The sequence below is a fragment of the Neofelis nebulosa genome, chromosome 4 (genome assembly GCF_028018385.1).
Source record: "Neofelis nebulosa isolate mNeoNeb1 chromosome 4, mNeoNeb1.pri, whole genome shotgun sequence".
Taxonomy (NCBI): Eukaryota; Metazoa; Chordata; class Mammalia; order Carnivora; family Felidae; genus Neofelis; species Neofelis nebulosa.
This window is the reverse complement of record NC_080785.1, coordinates 52,852,726-52,869,582: the sequence shown is the minus strand read 5'-3', so window position 1 is coordinate 52,869,582 and position 16,857 is coordinate 52,852,726. Positions and strand designations below refer to the sequence as shown.

At 45.3% G+C, this 16,857-nt stretch overlaps 1 protein-coding gene across 2 annotated transcripts in view; it reads right to left on the bottom strand.

Annotated features, from left to right (window-relative positions):
* GSDME (gasdermin E) overlaps positions 1 to 16,857 on the bottom strand; it is a 64,221-nt gene that overhangs the window by 20,276 nt on the left and 27,088 nt on the right. For both annotated transcript variants that reach the window (XM_058724802.1, XM_058724803.1), the window contains 2 exons: positions 3,739 to 3,910; positions 1,990 to 2,110 (listed from right to left, as the gene is read on the bottom strand). In XM_058724802.1, the coding sequence (XP_058580785.1) occupies positions 1,990 to 2,110; positions 3,739 to 3,910 (293 nt within the window). The remainder of the gene's footprint in view (positions 1 to 1,989; positions 2,111 to 3,738; positions 3,911 to 16,857) is intronic.

The window sequence follows — 16,857 nt, the reverse complement described above, 5'->3', positions numbered from 1 at the left end:
ATCAGAATATTCCGTGGAACACAGATGGGGGAAAAGGCAGGGGGGAGCAAAACTGGCTTAAAAATCAGGCTATGAGTCGCACAGAAAGTCAGCCTGGCCACCAGGCTGCACAGGCACAGATTCGGCAGTGGGAAAGGGCAATGGAGCGGGGCTTCCTAGGCCGGGGTGAGGGAAGTGAGCCAAAAGAACCTCCATGATTTCCCCTGGGGACCTCTTCTCAACAGCACAAAGAGGAGCATATTTTCAAAGACAGCAGAAGCCAGCCAAGATAAAAGGCTGGAAATTGAAATGTAAACAGGAGAGCCAGCCAGACAAGGCTGTGTCTTTCCAATCCTGTCTGAGAAAGAGAGGCCCTCTGCACGTGCCCCACCAGAGCTGCAAGTGGCAGGGCACTGCCACCTCCTCAGAGAAACAGGAAGGGGATCCCCACAGGCCCCACAGCCTTAAGTGGTAGCCCCAGCCTGGTCTCGGCCACCAAAGGTCCTCAGAGCACTCATGGGCATCCTTGGGTGCAGGCCAAGTTTTCCAAAGGCTAATAAATGTGACCCCTCGACTACCAACCCATCTGGACAGGATAACCGGGCCTAAACATCTTGGGCTGGAATCACGTAAGTGCATGTGGTAACATGCTGACAACAAAAACAGGAGCGACAATCTTGTTCAAGTAGAAGACTTCCAAAGAGACAGAATAAAATCATAAAAATGCCAAACAAGGACGCAAATCTGGAACCATGGCCTGAAGCCTGTAGGTCACAATTCTTGGTATTTCTGTTAGTTCATGCATTCCTAAGGAGTCTCTGCAGAACGATGTCTAAAAACCTGACATCCTCACTCTGTGTCACCTCCCTGAAATGCAGGCTGCCCCATGTGTGAAAAGAAAGCGGAGGCTCCACCATTGCATTCTGGGCCTCACACATCTCTTCTTTGGCTCCTCATGTGCCCAGGAGCTTGTGACTGTCAGGTAAGGACCATCAGTGTTCTAAGTGCCTATACTTGTAGCTCAATGCCATAGTTAACTCGTGTGGGCCAAGTGCACACAAAAAGCTGCCTCCTGGACAACTTCCTCTTCCCTAACCTGCCACTTCAGAATACAAACAGGAGAAGAACAGGGGACACCAAGAGATATGTGCATGGTGTATCAAGGCACACCTTTTAAAACTTTTCATTATGGAAAACGTGAAATGGTGCAAGAATAGAGTAGTACAACGAACCTCCTCATACCCAGTGACCAGCTCCAACAATTGTTCTTTACCTCTTCCAACCCCACGCATACACCCTTTACATTCCACCTGGACTATTTTTGAAGCAATCCACAGACATGTTACCATTTCATCTGTGAAGACTTCAGTATAATCTCTAACAGAAGACTCTTTTTTTAATAAACATAACTATACCATTACCATACCTTAAAAAGTCAATTATTATGTTACATTTATTCATTCATGTCTCCAAGAAGTGGTCAGTTTTCTTAGGTTCGACACAACCTCTTCTCAGGAAGAGCAGGAGGAAGGAGCCGTGAGCATCTAAGATCAGCAAACATGAGCTACGCTAAAGCCCTTGTTTTCTTCAAATGATGCAATGACCAGGATCTCCCAGCTTTGAACACACTGGTGATCAACAGAGCAAGGTCAAGTGGAGCATTTTTGGCTTCATGTTGGGGGAAGGAAGGTGGGATGCTGATAGTATTATTAACAGCTGAGGCTGTTAATAAACAACCACTATGCCAGGCACTTCACATGCCTCATCGCATGTAATCCTGACCACAGCTCGGTGAGGGAATGCCTTTCCCGTTCCAGAGATGGAGAGTTAATGCTCAGCGACATCCACAACCTGCCTCACGGACACCATGGCACCAGGGCCGATCCACAGTCTGTTTGATGGCATGCCCACAGCATAGACCCTGTGCCGTGCTGGTGAAAGTTCATCCACACTTGTCATCCCCACACTTCCCATCTCTTTCCCCTAACACCCAGGGCAGGAGGCACTCACCAAACTGGCCATCCAGTTTCACGTACAACTCGATGACGCCGTAGGCTATGGTGGTGGGAGCCGGGATCTCCAGCACCACGTTGGTGTCCTTGATGACACTCCCATCCTCCTTCGCTGACACCTGTGAGTGAGAGCACAAGCTGCCCCCATGAGCTCAGACTTCCCCAGGCTTCTCTCTGCCTCCCCACTGTGGCCAGCCTTGGGCCTTGCATACAAAAACATTGAGCAAATGCCGGAGGAACGAAGTGGAAAATAGGAGCCAATCAGCAGATCTAAGGATGTGATCCTTGTGGGCCTCATGATGTGATGCACATATTGGGAAGTAAATGGCCAAACTTCTGTGGAATGAGATTCCAGAGTGTGGGGGATAATGAGACTAGGTCAACAGTACTGAATAAAGCAGATAAATGAGCAAGGTAACTTGTCATTTCCCTCACGGAGGATTATGGTAACCACTGTGACAGCCTGGACAATGATGACAATCCCAGACAATGTCAGTGCCTGACTGGGAGAACTAGCCAAGAGCAAGGACCTCCCCAGGGGCATCATTCCAGACCCCTGTGGCTGGCACACTGGCTGTTAAATAAGCCCAGGGGAGGTGCTGGAGGCATGAGAGGAGGATTTCCAGGAGACGCCAAGTGGTCAGGCAGCAGAGCTCTGTCCTTCCAACACTGTTATAAATATGACCCCTTCCCAGGACGGCCTGAGGAGATCATTGCCTCAACACTGGAGATCAGAGACCCCTTTTAGCAACTTGATCCCAGTTGGTGGGAGGACAGCCAGCTTCCTGATTTCCAGGCAGGCGCCAGGCCTGTAGTGGGGTCACCACAGGCAGAAACAATGGCAGGGCTGGCCAAAGCCGCCTCCCATCAGGCCCCTCCTTCATCGCTGCTATCCAGCCTTCCTGCCCCAAGGAGAGTCCACGTCCAGACCCAACCTCTGTCTCCACCTCCTTCCAAATACAACTTTCCCAGGTCCTCTGGAAAAAGTCAAAAGTCACTCCAAGAAACAAATCTCTGAGAATAGGTCATCAGACACCATGGTAGACTGTGGAAGAAACAGTTTGGGGTTGATAGCTTCCTGTTCCACAGAAGACTAGTACTGGCTCAGGGATCAGCCTGGTAATAAGACTGCTTCTATTTTAATCCAGAAGCATCTGTTTTCCTGTGTATAGACACACGTACTGCTCTTTACCTTCCCTAGCTCAGTCCACAAAGAATTTGAGGCAAGCGATCCCAAAGTGGTCATTTTGAGACCTCTGGCTCCATAAGGCTCTGGTAGCTATCTGTGTATTGGCCTGACCAGTGCTCCTTTGACCCATTTTCTTTTGGGGAAGGCACCTGACCATTCCGAGGGTTGTGTTGCCCTGGCCTTGGGTCTGCTTCAGAAATGGGTACAAGTGACGATGGTGAGAGCCGGCACTGAAGCACACTCCCCTGGGGTGGCAGCAAAGAGCCACCACACCACAAGGAGAGCACGTACCTGACAGGGACTCTACCCCAGGGGAGGCAGCATACACCGTCTGCCCAATTTCCCTTCTAGCAGCAACTGAACTCAGATTCCCCTGAATGTTTCAGTTACACGAGCCAATACATTATTTCTTGTTTAAGCCAATTTGAGTTGGGTTTCTATTAGCTCACTACAGAAGAGGCCTGACAAACGAAGACACAACCCCAAGAGGCCCCTGACCCGGGTCACGATGACCGAGACCTCCAGCCCCGGTGCCTCCACCCCGGGGCGGCCACGCACCTGCACCACCTTGGTTTGGATCCCCACCACGCCGCCGCACTGCTCCTCCACCTGAATGTGCTCCCAGATCACACACTGCTGCGTGGTCACTATCTTCTGTGTTAGGACGCACAGGACTTCATTCTTCCTCTCCAGCACCTGCTGCAGCACAGGATTTCCCAGATTTATTGCTCTGAAAAGGGAAACTGGCCGTGAGTGGCCTCCTGCCTCAGGGGAGATTGATGCAGCAAATGGATCTTCTCTCACACAGCCGGCGGCTCAAGAGTACGCGGGTAACAACCAGCATTGCTTCTTTCCTGGCCACGAGAGAGGGGGCAGTTCATCCAGAAAGACTCAACTCAAACTTTCCAAGGCCACCCAGGAGCTTCCAGGCATCCAGAGAAAGGCTGCCCGGGAGGGCAGGGGGCTCCCTACCGAACAGCATCACTGGTTGTCAAGGACGAAGAAAAGAAACCCAACTAGTGCAGGGGCTGAAATCCACCCGTTTTCCACCCTGGAAAGTCGGTTTCACCATTTCATCAACAGCTGAGGGCCCACAGCCATCACAGGAAATGTGGGATTATGGGGGGAATGCTGACCAGTTCCTTCAAGAGAAGAGAGGATCAGGCTTCCCACAGCAAGGAAGAAACTGGATTTGAAATAAAAAGGAGCTTCTTAACCTGTCTGGGAAGGACACAGAATCTCTTAGGAGGAGTTTCATGCCATTTTACAGATGAGGAAACCGAAGTCAGTCTGTGCTCAAGGCCCCCCAGCACAGACTTGGGGCTCCTATGTGGCTACTCTGGAGAATTTCCAGGACAAGCTAAATTATCCACGTACAGGAGACAGATTTCAGGCTTAGAAGTAAACAATGAAATAACCCCTGCGGGGTTCTCCTCTGACGCGATACATCTATGAGGTGGACAGGAAAGAACCTAAGGAGAGTCCATATTGACACAGCAACAGTTACAGTGTTCATCTTGAGCTTTTTAAATAATTCAAGATTAATTATCTTTAAAAAATTCAGCAGCACCTCTAACCACACACAGGTAAGGGTCACCCTGACATGGGGCAAACACAGATTCTCCAGGGTTCAGAAAGTATCCTCAGAACAGGAGTGAGTAGTTAGTAAGGTCCTATCTCCATGTGAAGAGCTGTCCCGGGTAGAAACTCCATCATCGGATAGACAGACAAAATGTGGTATGTACACACAATGGGACACTATTCAACCACGAAAAGGAATAATGTTCTGATGCATGCCGACTCATGAACCAACCCTGCAGATGGTATGCTAGGTCTAATATGCCAGACAAAAAAGGACAAATATTGGATGAGTCTACCTATATGAAATACCTAGACTAGGCAAATTCATCATGGTAGAAAGTAGATTCAAGGTTACCAGGGGCTGGGAGGAAGGAGAATGAGGCGTTCTTGCTTGATGGCTACACAGTTTCTATTTGAAAGTGACAAAAAGTTTTAGAAATGCCACTGAACTGTACACTTAAAAATGGTTCGAATGATAGGGGCACCTCGGTGTTTCAGTCGGCTAAGTGTCCGACGCTTGATTTCAGCCCAGGTCGTGATCTCACGGTTCCTGAGTTCAAGGCCTGCATCAGGCTCCGCGCTGAGTGCAGAGCCTGGTTGGGATTCTCGCTCTCTCCCTCTCTCTGCCCCTCCCCTGCTTGTGCATGCACGTACATGCCTTCTCTCTCCCTCTCTCTCTCAAAAATAAACATTTTTAAATGGTTAAAATGATAGAATTTAGGTTATATATATTTTATAACAAAAAAAGTAAAGATACATGAAAAGGTGCTCAATCTTAGTAGTGTCAAAGAAATGCAAATTATAACAACATTTCACACATGGTAAGTAAGTAATATGGGGCCTGGGTGGCTCAGTAGGAGGAGTGTGTGACTCTTGACCTTGGGGTCATGACTTGGAGCCCTATGCTGGGTGCAGAATTAATAAATAAATAAACAAATAAATCATGGGGTTTTTTTTAAATTAAGTAATAAAAAAAATTGACAACAACTACAAAAAGCTGCCCAGGGGTCCATTCCAGGAAGGCCAATGAAACAGGGGCTTGGAGCCCAGCCCGTGGGGTTCAAATTCAAGCTCTGCCCCTCCAGCTGGCTAATTACTCTACCTTCGCACCTTGCTTTTCTTATACAGATGGATGGGAACAGTGCTCTACTCGAGGGGGCTAGTGTGGGGTCTAGAGGAGAGGACATGCAGAGAACACAGAGTTAAATGCCACACGAACTCCAGCTGGCTCCCACTACCTTCTGGTGTTCTTCTACTGAGGTGCCCAAAATAAACCCCAATGTGTGCACTTGAAGGGAATATGAGTCATTTAATTGGATTGGAGGCACTTTCTCACTCACTTGCTTAGAAACCTTCAGTGACTACATCACATCCTGTGATCCGGCCCCTGCCCATGGCCAATCCCACCTTCCAGCTTTCTCTCCATGCCTTAAACACAACAGGCGAGTGCCTGCCCCACAGCCTTAATGCCATGTCCCAATTCCTACATCTTGCTGATGTTAGTCACCTCCTCAGGAGTGGCAGGCATTTCCTGATCACCCTGTGCACGGTAACAACTCTGTCACACTGTCACATCCTGAGACCACTTATCTGGAGAGCATATTTAGACTTAATACTTTTCTAGCACATTTGTTTATTTGTACATTATCTTCCTCTTCCCCCTAAACTCCATGCAAGTAGGGACTGTGCCCTCCAATTACTATCAGGACAGTGTCTAGTACATAGCAGGGAATCATATATAATTTTGGAATAAATGGATGAATAAAACTTGTGGGTTTTTTTTTTTGCTTCTCTGTCTCTTTGCCTTAATGAACATTCAAATGTGTATGTATGTATATATATATATATATATATATATATATATATATATATATATGCATCTCTGTGTGAAAGAACACATAGAAGATGGAGGAAAAGGAGGGTTAGCAGTGTAGTTTAAAGAATGATATGTAGAGGTAAATCCTCCCAAGATTGTGTTCAGGTTCTAGAGACACAGACTTGGAAGAGGAGAACCAGTGTATCCACCAGTCAGAACATACTTTTGAACCAGACCCTTCTGATGCTCTACTCTGACAGTATAGACAATTTCATCTTCTAGCAGATTCTTGAAAATCAGCTGCTTCAATTACAGTTCAGGTACTGAACCAAGCCCATGTGAACACACACATCAGAAGCAGCAACATCCAGCTTCCAAACCCCAGAACTCACAGCAGAGGGACAATGGAAGGCCACCCAGAGTCTGAAGGGACTCTGGCACACCAGAAATCACTGCACTACCACATGCCTTAAACAGATCCACCAAATGCTTGATGCTGTCTTAGCCAATGTTAAATTATTTGGAGAGAAAAAAATCAGCCTAAACTGCCCAAGACTGCATTGCTTAAAATGCCTACCTCCCTCCAGAACTCCCACACCAAACACCAGAAGCAAAAGGGAGCAAAGTCCATTGCAGAACCGTAACTTTCTTTTGCATCTGATGGTGGTCCAGTCCTTGGACGTGTGCCCATCCAGCCACGCACCTGTGAGGCTTAGTGGCCCTCAGAGTGGCCCCTGTGGGCTGACCCCACCACAAGCTAAGAACAGAAGCCAGGGCTTGGCCAGGGTCCATCTCTAAAGCTGAGACACTCAGCTGAGTGGGGAGGTTAGTACTATGGACAAGACCCACGCAGGCTGACTCACAAATACTCCACTGAGCTACACAGGCAGGGCTGCAAGGGCAGGCCCTCCCCACCCATCTGGGGATTGTTTCCCAGAACAGTGCTGCCACCTTTTGGAAACCCAACACCACACAGACCTACTCATCTTCAGTGAGGACAGAAGACCTGATGTAGACAGAGGGAGCTAATTATCAGGGGGAAATGGATTCCTCATTGGACTCTTTGCAAAGCCAGCTCAGAGGGAATTTTCCCATCTCCTTTCCTAGTTACCACCAGCAGGCAGCAAGCAGCTCAGGATGCAGAGCAGCTCCTGGGGGCCAGAACATGGCCATGGCCTCCCCAGAGCATAGATCCCTGTGCAACAGGGATACCCTGGGCCCACTAAGTGGGAAAACCATCAGGTTTCAGTGTAATCCATTTACATTAAAATCCTCCATGTTTCATGTACACATTTAAAGATGTTTATGGGTTCCTCCAGACCACTACACGGATTCAAGGGGAAAGAAAATTTAAAACCCTAGATTAGCAGTTTCATAAATGAGGCACATGGAGGTCCAGAAAGGTTGTAGATGGTAACTGTTCACAAAGCCTCCCAACCCCCCAGCCACAGCAGACCCACCACTGCTTTCTTGCCCCTCTGGGCGAGGGCACCCTCTGGCTGTACCAGAATGTGACCTTCATCTCTAGCAAACTCTTGTATTAGTATGTCCACTTCCACATGTAAAGATCTTGCCTGTCTAGCTGGACCCACAGGTAGGGCTGGAAGGGGGGTTTATACCCAAGTCCTCCAGGAATCTTTTTCAGAATATCTCTGCCTGCTCATTCTCCCTGACCCCATCACCTGGTGGCTGTGGCAACGTGCCCTTAGAAAACTTTCCCCAGGTTGTCTAAATTAGCTCCACCTCCCCCGAGCCCCATTAAGAGCCACTGAATAACATGGACAGAATGTCTTCAGAAAAAGAAGATAGTATTCACAGAAATTACCGCTTGAGTGGGGAACTAGATGGCTGGAAGATCGGGAGGACACTCCTTCCCTTTTCTCTTTTGATTTGTAACATTTAAACCACGTGAACACACCAATTATTCAAAAAATGTTTCTTATTAAAAAAGACCTCTGGAAAAACTGTAAGCTCCTGGAGGACAGAGTACCCTCTGTACCTACCCTACCAGAGTACCCTACCCCTACCTCCATGCCTATCCTACCCACCAGGTGATGGATAGATGAATAATTTATCACAAAAATTCTAAAATGCCTGGTTGGAATAAATCTCCAGCAGGACTGGAATCATAAAGAAATAGAAAACCTGATCACATCTATTACTAGTAAGGAGATTGAATCAGTGATCAAAAACCTCCCAAAAAACAAAAGCCCAGGAAAAAACAGCTTCAATGGTGAACTCCACCAAATGTTCAAAAAACAATTAGTTAATCCTTCTCAAAAATCCTTCCGGGGTGCCTGCGTGGCTCAGTCAGTTGAGCCTCCAACTTCAGCTCAGGTCATGATCTCGCGGTCCGTGAGTTCAAGCCCCGCTTCAGGCTCTGTGCTGACAGCTCAGAGCCTGGAGCCTCTTCAGATTCTGTGTCTCCCTCTCTCTCTCTGCACTGCCCCTGCTCGCACTCTGTCTGTCTGTCTGTCTCTCTCTCTCTCAAAAATAAACATTAAAAAAAATAAATAAAATAAACATTAAAAAATGTTTTTAAAAATCCTTCCAAAAAATAAAAAAGGAGGGGATGCTTCCAAACTCCTTTTATGAGGCCAGCATTACCCTGATACAAAAACCACAAGAGGCCACAAGAGAGCTAAGACAAATATCCCTGATGAACACAGACACAAAACCCTCATAAAATATTAGCAAGCCAAATTCAACAATGTATTTTTTTAACATTTATTCATTTTTGAGAGAGAGAGTGAGAGAGGGGCAGAGAGAGAGGGAGAGACAGAATCTGAAGCAGGCTCCAGGCTCTGAGCTGTCAGCACAGAACCTGATGCGGGGCTCAAACTCACAAACCGTGGTATCATGACTTGAGCCAAAGTCGGACACTCAACTGAGCCACCCAGGCACTCCTTTTTCATTCTTTTAATGTTTATTTATTTTTGAGAGAGACAGAGGGTGAATGAGGAAGAGGCAGAGAGAGAGGGAGACGGAATCTGAAGCAGGCTCCAGGCTCTGAGCTGTCAGCACAGAGCCTGACACCGGGCTTGAGCTCACAAACTGCAAGAGCATGACCTAAGCCAAAGTGGGACACTTAACCGACTAAGCCACTGGGCGCCCATGCAACAATGTATTAAACGGATAATACGACATGACAAAGTGCCATTTACTCCAGGGATTCAAGGCTGGTTCAACATCTGCAAATCAATGTGATACACCAAAATGAAGATAAAAATCATATGACCATCTCAATAGATGCGGAAAAAGAAAATTCAACATCTATTTATGACAAAAACTCTTGACAAAGCAAAGTAGGTATAGAAAGAACATACCTCAACATAATAAAGGCCGTATAGGACAAGCCCACAGCTAACCTCAAACTCAACAGTGAAAATATGAAAGGCTTTCCTCTAAGATCAAGAACAAGACAAGGATGCCCACTCTCACCACTTTTATTCAACATAGTATTGGAAGTCCTAGCCAAAGCAATTCAGCAAGAAAAGGAATCGAAACACATCCAAATAAGAAAAACTGTGACTATTTGCATATGACATGATATTACATACAGAAAACCCTAAACTCTCCACCAAAAAACCATTAGAATACACAAATTCAATAAAGTTGCAGGACATAAAAGCAGTATACAGAAATCTGTTGCATTTCTTTACACTAGTAACAAATAATCAAAAGAGAAATTAAGAAGACAATACCATTTACACTTACATCATAAAGAATAAAATACCTAGGAGTAAATTTAACCAAGGAAGTGAAAGACTTGTGCACTGAAAACTATAGGACACTGATCAAAGAAATTGAAGATACAAATAAATGGAAAGATAGTTTGTGCTCATCAGAAGAATTAACGTTAACATTGTTAAGATATTACCCAAAGCAATCTACAGATCTGACACAATCCCAATCAAAATACCAATGGCATTTTTCACAGAAATAGAACAAACAATTCTAAAATTTGTATGGAACCACAAAAGGCCCCAAATAGCCAAAGCAAACTTGAGAAAGAACAAAGCTGGAGACATCATAATCTCTTATTTCAAGCCATATTACAAAGCAATGGAATCAAAACAGTATGGTACTGACATAAGAACAGACACAGATCAATGGAACAGAATAAGGAGCCCAGAAATAAACCCATGCACATATGGTCAATTAGTTTATCACAAAGGAGCCAAGAATATGCAATGGGGAAGGACAGTCAATAAATGGTGTGGAGAAAAAACTAGACAGTCACATGCAAAAGAATGAAACTGGACCACTATCTTACACCATACACAGAAATTAAATTAAAGTGAATTAAAGACTTGAATATTACACCTAAAACCATAAAACTCTTAGAAGAAAATGTAAGTAGTAAGTTCCTTGACATTGAGCTTGCTGAGGATTTTTTTAATCTGACACCAAAAGCAAAAATAAAAGCAAAAACAACAAAAGTAAAAATAAGTGGGACTACATCAAACTTTAGTTTTCACTTCTGCACAGCAAAAGAAACCATCACCAAAATGAAAAGGCAACCTACTGAAAGAGAAATAATATTTGCAAATCATATATTTGATAAGGAGTTATCAGCCAAAATACATAAAGAATTCATACAACTCAATAGTTTAAAAAAATCCAATTTAAAAAATGGGCAGAAGATCTGAATAGACATTTTTCCCAAAAAGATATAAGAATGGCCAACATCACTCATCGTCAGGGAAATGCAAATCAAAACCACAGTGAGGGGCGCCTGGATGGCTCAGTCAATTAAGCATCTGACTCTTAATTTCAGCTCAGATTATGAGCTCACAGTTCAAGAGATTGAGCCCTATGTCAGGATTGAGTCCCATGTGGGTTCTGGGATTCTACCTCTCCCCTCCTACATGCACATGCACGCACACTCTCTCTCAAAATAAATAAATAAACTTTAAAAAAAATGAGATATCACCTGAGAATGGCTGCTTTCAAAAAGACAAGAAATAACAAGTGTTGCCAAGGATGTGGAGAAAAGAGAATCCTCATGTACTGTTGGTAGGAATGTAAATTGGTGCAGCCACTGTGAAAACCACATGCAGAGGTCTCAAAATTTAAAATAAAACTACCATATGATCCAGCAATTCCACTTCTGAGTACCTAAAGGACACAAAACACTGGATTGAAAAGGTATATGCACTCCCACATTCAATGCAGCATTATTTACAACAGCCAAGATGTGGAAATAACCTAAGTGCCCTTTAATGAACGAATGAAGAAAATGTGATACATACATACAATGGAATTTTATGCAGCCATAAAAACGAATGAAATCTTGCCATTTGGGACAGCATGGATGGACCTTGAGGACACTGTGCTAAGTGAAATAAGCCAGACTTAGAAAGAGAAATACAGTATGATCTATGGAATACAGAAAAACAAACAAAAACAAGAACTCATAGGTACAGAGAACAGATTGGTGGTTGCCAGAGGTGGGAGGTTGGGGGTGGATAAAATGGGTGAAGGGGGGCAAAAGGTATATATTTCCGGTTATAAATAAGTCATGAGGATGTAATGTACAGCATAGGAACTCTAGTTAGTAACTGTACAGTAGGCCCCCCCTTATGTGTTGTCTCAACAACCCGTGGTCAGCCATCGTCTGAAAGATGATCCTCCTTTTGATGAATCATCAGAAGGTCAAGAGTAGCCTAAGGCTACATCACAGTACCTACATCGTACACCTTACCTCACCTCATCTCATCACACAGGCATTTTACCATCTCTCATGATTATCATCATCATAAGAAGGGTGAGTACAGTACATAAGATATGATATTTTGAAAGAGATAAAGAGACCACATTCACATAACTTTTATTACAGAACATTGTTATAGCTGTTCTATTTTATTATTCTTTATAAATTAAGCATTTAAGGGATTATAAATTAAACTCTACCATAGGTACATATACATAGGGAAAAATGTATTATACACAGAGTTAGGTACTATCCACAGTTTCAGGCATCCACTGGGGTCTTGGAACATACTGCCCACAGGTAAGGGGGATCACTATATTACATATATGAAAGTTGCTAGAAGAGTCCATCTTCAAAGTTCTCACCACAAGAAAAAAAATATTTGTAATTACATACAGTGACAGCTGTTAACTAGACTTATTATAGTGATCATTTAGCAATGTATACAAATATTGAATCATTACATTGTAGAGTTGAAACTAATATAATATGATGTGTCAATTATACCTCAATAAAGAAATTAAAAAAAAAAAAAAACTTTCTCTTCCCCAGTCCGGCCAGAGATCAATGTCCATAGATAGGAGGAAGGAGACAAAAGCTCTCCTGTAAGAAAATGAACAGCCAGATGTTCTCTGTCCTCTTCACACATACTTTTAAGGACAGCCCAAGGTTCCTTTTTCTTCCTGGGGGACAATATGAAAGCAAGAACAGAAGGCCATCAAGATGGAGATACCATATAATCACTCTTCCAAGGGTTAGACCCAAAGAAACACATCCAGAGGCAAGTGAAGGGAAGTAACACTAAATGGGGAGAAGAGTGCCTTTTCCTCACTCAGTGTACTTGCTGGACCCTCCCTGCCCCCATTCTCCTGAGGGATCATCCTACTTCTGTGTAGCAGGCCGCTCTGTGTCAACACAGACACCTGTACTCCTTCTGGAGATGGTTTCTAGCTTTATCTCCTATTCACTGGGTTATTACCTCCTCTGAGCCTCAGTTTGCACATCTGTAAAATGAGAACTGGCTATGAAGCTTATATTTAATGAGGGCTTACATACAGTGACCACACTGCACCCATCTGCAAATGTTTCTTTTCTTCCACTGTTGGCGGGAAAGCCCAATCAAGAACCCTTCCCAGGAGGGTCAAACACATGCAGACAATTTTCAGGGTGCTTCATGCGGTGAGCTGTCAGTCAGGAGGTGGACCCTCAAAGCAATTAAGAAATAGCTACACAGATACAGAATGGGACCTGACTGAGAGACAAGACCAGGCAGGAGCCTCTAAGAAGTAGCAGGCAGGGAAGCCGGCAGGGAAGTGAAACTCAGAGCTGGGGCTGCTGCTGGGGACCAGGGCAGCCAGCGGAAAAAGAGGCTCCTCTCCTAAAGCGCCTAAAAATTCCCCAGGCCCAGCCCCAATAAAGCTGCCTCATCTCCTAGGCTGAAGCTTTACTTTGAATTCTACTTCTAAGGCTTTGAAAGCCAAAATGCAAATTCACAGAGAAGAAATCCAGAGACTTTTACAATTCTAATAATATCCGTAAGAAGGAAGGAAGCAGCTTTCTTTTCCAAAGCATAAATCCAGTCTCCAGGATCCCTCTTACAAAGACGAGAGAAAGGCATACTTTCTCACACAGACCACCACCTCCATACTCATTCATTCAATCCCACAAATAGCTGAATCCTCTTATGTTCCAGGCACTGGGCTAGATGCTGGTGATTTCTCACTGAACAAGACCAAAGCAGTCACTACGGGCACAATCCCCCCTCTGTAATAGCCATTGGTAATAACAGGTCCTATAAGAATTTTCATAAGGCTCTCCAAAAAGTAGATAGAGCATGACAGCGTAGGAAACATCAGCTTTTATCCAGTATGCTACAGAGAAATTATAAAACTATAAGGGCCCCAGGGATTACTAGTTCTGGGACGGAAAACCAGTTGCATCTCAAGTATCCTCTGAGATGGCCCCATCAGCAATCGCAGCTTACCTGTAGGGAAAAGGATTCTGAGACCGAGTGTAGGCCCGTGGCAGTGAGGAGAAGAAAGCCATGATTGATTGGCAGTGTCTGCATGGGCCTGAGATGGAAACATGTCACCCCTCAGAGGTTACAGACTCACTTGAATCACATGGCACATTAGCAACATGGACAAAACCAGGACACGTGGCCTCTTTTTTATATATATAAATTTTAATTCTATTGCAAGAGCACAATCACCAAAAAATCCTAAAATTTATATGGAACCACAAAAGATCCCAAATAGATAAAGCAATCTTGAAAAACAAAAGCAAAGCCGGAGGCATCACAATACAGACTTCAAGTTATGTTACAAAGCTGTAATCATCAAAACAGTATGGTGCTGGCATAGAAACAGATGCATAGATCAGTGGAACAGAATAGAAAATGCAGAGGGGTGCCTGGGTGTCTCAGTCTATTAAGCATCTGACTTCAGCTCAGGTCATGATCTCAAGGTTTGTGGGTTTGAGCCTCACATCGGGCTCTGTGCCGACAGCTCAAAGCCTGGAGCCTGCTTCAGATTCTGTGCCTCCCTCTCTCTCTCTGCCCCTCCCCCACTTGCACTCTGTATCTCTCTCTGTCTCTCTCTCTCAAAAATAAACAAACATTAAAAAAAATTTTTTAAAGGAAAACCCAGTAATAAACCCACAATTATATGGTCAATTAATCTTTGATGAAGCAGGGGAAAATATCCAATGCGAAAAGGACAGTCTCTTCAACAGATGGTTCTAGGAAAACTGGACAGCCACATGCAAGAGACTGAAACTGGACCACTTTGTTACACCGTACACAAAAATAAATTCAAAGTAGATGAAAGAACTAAATGTGAGACCTGACACCATAAAAATGCTAGAAGAGAACACAAGCAGTGAGGTCTTTACCCTCAGTCATAGCAACATTCTTCTAAATATGTCTCCTGAGGCAAGGGAAATAAAAGCAAAAATAAACTATTGGGACTCCATCAAAAGGACACACAGCTGCAGACTCCCAGACCAGTGCTCTTTCTGCTACACTGCTCTGAAAACTGACAGTGAGAGGCAGAGGGTGCACAAGCACTCTGGAGAAACACGGCCGGAGCTGCTTTTCAACATCTCCCCGGGAACAGAGATTGAGACATTGAAAAAAGCCAGAAGATGGTGGCTGGCCTACTATTGGGAGAGTATGAAGTGAGAATTACTAACGCACAGAAACACAGATGTATGCTGATGATTAAAGCATTAGCACTTTAGGTATTTTCTTTCAAAAAGTTTTGATTCATTGGCTGCGGCCACAGTGAAAGAGGTACGGGGTCACAGACAGGACTTGGGGGAAAACTACAAAGGCTGCTCAGACGAGGTCCATGCACTGTGCTTGGAAGCTTAGTTTTGTTCTTCTGACACTTCACCAAGCACATCTGGCTTCTCTGTGGACAACCAGTGTCCTCCAGTATACAGACGAAGCCAGACACCCCCACGCCCCCCGAGGTGTGACGCGAGGTGATTTGCGGTAAACCTCCCCTAGAATCCTGAAATGCAGGAGCCAGTGCTGTTTCCATCTGCCCATTTAGCCCTCCAGGGTAACCCGTCTCCCCCTTTCAAGTCTGTGCACTCCTGGATCCTGGAGGGAAAGGGCACAAAGTGGCACCTCACCTGTGTCTGTGCTGCCCCTCCAGGTGCCGCACTGGGCACTCTGGCCCCGAGAATGGTTCACCACCAGCTGCTCATCCCAAGTTTGTTCAGCCTTGAAAGCCTGGTGCTAGTGGATGGAATGGGCAGGCCTAGCCCCACAGACGAGTCTCTCGGCCAATCCTGGTAACCCCATTGTTTTTAGCAGGGAGTCGGGTAGGATAGGCCAATGTAGCAATTCTGGCCATTGAGACCTGAGGAAAACCTGCTGGGGGATCCCATGAGGCCTTTTCCTCCCTCTTAAAAAGAAGTACAAGAAAGAGACTGCTTTTCTGCCTCTGGACCTTGTGGTCTACGATGCGGTCATTTGGGGACCAAGAGGAGAGGTAAGGCTGCTGAGATACGCAGTGCATGGGGATTGGGGCCCCAGGGGGCCACTGGATTAACCATCCACCATTAACTTGGGTTAAGGGTGGCTCATCCTACCTCACAATGATATCCTATGTGAGGTTCTCTGCCACCAGAGGCACCCTAAGAGGCTTGTGAAGTTCTTGTCACCTGTATTTCACAGGGTGACAAGAAGCGCGGAGGCCTCATAAGCCAATGACCCGAAGGCACACAGCTAATAAGGGACAGGATGAGAATGCACCCGAGTGTGTCCATCCCCACAACCCTGTGCCCTTCTGTCTTCCCTCTCCCTCCAAGACCTCCGCTGGGCCTTCCATACAGAAAGTACTAAATACATGCTTGTTAACACACAAGCAGACTTTCTGCTCCTCAGAGCCTAGCAGCAGGCCCTCTCAGCCACCCATAGCCTGGCTCCTCACCGCCAACCAAGAGTCTCTATTTCAACCGTAAAAGAAACTTCCTGCACACCAGAGATACTGAACCCAGAGCTGGGGTCAGGAAGCCTCAGAAACCTAAACTACTGCACCCTGGGGCCTCCACT